Genomic DNA, 2,497 nt, shown 5'->3' with positions numbered 1-2,497 from the left:
CTCTCTCAAGTTCATTCTGCACTTTCACTCTGTTCTCATTCCCTGATTCAAATTCTGCAATACTATTGTAGATTTTATCATGGTGCGGTGAGCGTGGATGTGCAAACGGTGACATCTTGGTGGATCTCCTCCATTGCAAGGTCAAGAGATCGTGGAATTGAAAATCTGCAATTCTGTCCAACTTTGACAAATTAGCAGAAAGTATGGTTGATCAAGAGCAAGGCCCATGTCAAAACGTGGAAACTCAAGTTTTCTCAGCCTCGGATCTTCAAAATTTGGCTCAATTGATGAACCAGCTAGCAACGTTGCAAGGGCAGATCGTTCAATCTGCAAAACCAAGCACGAATTTGATGCAAGATCGTGCATCTCCATACTACCTTCATTCGAGTGAAAATCCAGGTATTTCACTCACTCCAAATCCTCTAACTACACTGAATTACCACTCATGGTCCCGATCGGTTTGGATATCACTGAAGACGAAGAACAAGCTTAGTTTCATAGACGGATCTTTACCAAAATCCGAGAAATCTGATTGCACATTTGAAGCTTGGGATAGATGCAACACTTTTGTTCTGTCTTGGTTGCATGCTTCCCTAAGTAGTGAGATTTTGCAAAGTGTGATGTGGTGTAATGTGGCATCAGAGTTATGGAAAGATCTTAAGCACAGATTTTATGAAGGAGATTTGTTCAGAATAGTTGAGTTGGAAGAAGAAATGTACTCAGCAAGACAAGGAGATTTGTCAATCACTTCATTTTTTACAAAGATGAAAGGACTATGGGAAGAATTAGAAGAGTTTCAACCGATTCCATCATGCAATTGCACAGGATCATGCACATGTGGATTAGAGATTGTTAGAGGATACAGAAAGCAGTCGCAAGTGGTTAGGTTCTTAGAGGCTTGAATGATGAGTTCGGAAATGTGAGATCACAAATAATCCTAATGAGACCCCTCCCTGATGTCAATACTGTTTTTTCGCTATTATTGCAACAAGAAAGGCAAATGTCAAGTTCAGATCATGCAGAAAGCAAGGTATTAGTAAATGCTGCAATTGACAACAACTTCAACACTAATAGAGGCAACATGAGCGTACGAGGAAGAGGGAGAGGGCGTGGAGGTAGAGGCCGTGGCTTCGGAGGAAGAAGAATGATCAAGAAGTGCTCTCATTGTGGCAAAATTGGCCACTTGGTTGACACATGTTATCACAAGCATGGTTTTCCTCCACACTACCAACAAGATTCAAGCTCAAGAACCATAAATCATGTCACTACTAATGATGAAATTGAGAAAATCAATAACTCTCCTTCAGGAAAGAATAGTAACAGCTTAAGTTCTTTATTTTCCAAAGAGCAAAAACAAGCTCTCATTGCTTTATTCCAGGATCATGAAGAGGATCTTGTTCATAACTCAACACTGGCAATTGAGGCATAAGTCCCATCCCTAGGTGTATACCACATTCTTTCTTTTGCCAAACATAAATTGAAACCAAATGATTGGATTTTGGACAGTGGTACTACTGCACATGTCTCTTTTTCATTAAAATTCTTCAAAAATTATCATAAAATAAATCCAATTATGCTTCAATTACCAGATGGTTCAAAGGTTGTTTCCTCTATTTGTGGAACAGTCTCTTTTCCAAATAATATAAACCTCACAAATGTCTTTTACGCTCCATCCTTTTCTTTCAACATAATTTCAATTTCCAAAGCCACAAAACACTTACCATATAAATTCTTGTTTGACGAGGTGCATTGTGAGATACAGGATCGAAAGAGCTTGAAGATGATTGGCATTGCTGAAGCCAAGGCTGGATTGTATACATTGGAATTCAAGACTCACACCGATTTGGATTTGCATTCCTTCACCAATAAATCTGTACCTGCACTCACAGCAGCACTCACAGCAGATTCTGCTTTTAGAGATATTTGGCACAGTAGGTTAGGACACATCTCTTCTGAGAGATTAGACATAATAAAGAAAGCTTATGACTTTTCTATTTCTGATAATGCAAGCATTCCTTGTGCACCTTGTCATTTTGCAAAACAGAAACGTATTCCTTTTCCTACAAGCATTAATAAATCTGAAAATTATTTTGATTTGATGCATATTAACATTTGGGGACCTTTAGCAATTCAATCTATCAAAGGTCACAAATATTTTCTCACTATAGTAGATGATTATAGTAGATTTACTTGGGCTTATTTTATGAAAACCAAAGGAGAAACCTCTAATTTGCTTCGAAACTTTATCACAATGATTGAAACTCAATTTCAAAAGAAAGTGAAATGTATAAGATCAGATAATGGTAAGGAGTTTATCATGCATGATTTTTATAATTCAAAAGGTATTTTACATCAAACCACCTGTGTGGAATCCCACAACAAAATGGTATAGTAGAGAGGAAGCACCAGGATATCTTAAACATGACAAGAGCTTTTCTATTTGAAAGTAACGTTCCTAAAAAATTTTGGCATTTAGCTACTGCTCATGCCATTCATG

At 37.6% G+C, this 2,497-nt stretch overlaps 1 protein-coding gene across 1 annotated transcript; it reads left to right on the top strand.

Annotated features, from left to right (window-relative positions):
* The first annotated feature begins 203 nt into the window (after positions 1 to 203).
* On the top strand, positions 204 to 902 carry LOC140177589 (uncharacterized). Its single transcript, XM_072210719.1, has one exon. It carries the CDS (start codon positions 204 to 206, stop codon positions 900 to 902), a length of 699 nt encoding a protein of 232 aa, XP_072066820.1.
* Positions 903 to 2,497: the final 1,595 nt, after the last annotated feature.

Source organism: Arachis hypogaea, chromosome 13, assembly GCF_003086295.3.
Source record: "Arachis hypogaea cultivar Tifrunner chromosome 13, arahy.Tifrunner.gnm2.J5K5, whole genome shotgun sequence".
In the NCBI taxonomy this organism is placed as follows: Eukaryota; Viridiplantae; Streptophyta; class Magnoliopsida; order Fabales; family Fabaceae; genus Arachis; species Arachis hypogaea.
This window is presented reverse-complemented; position numbering and strand designations above follow the sequence as displayed.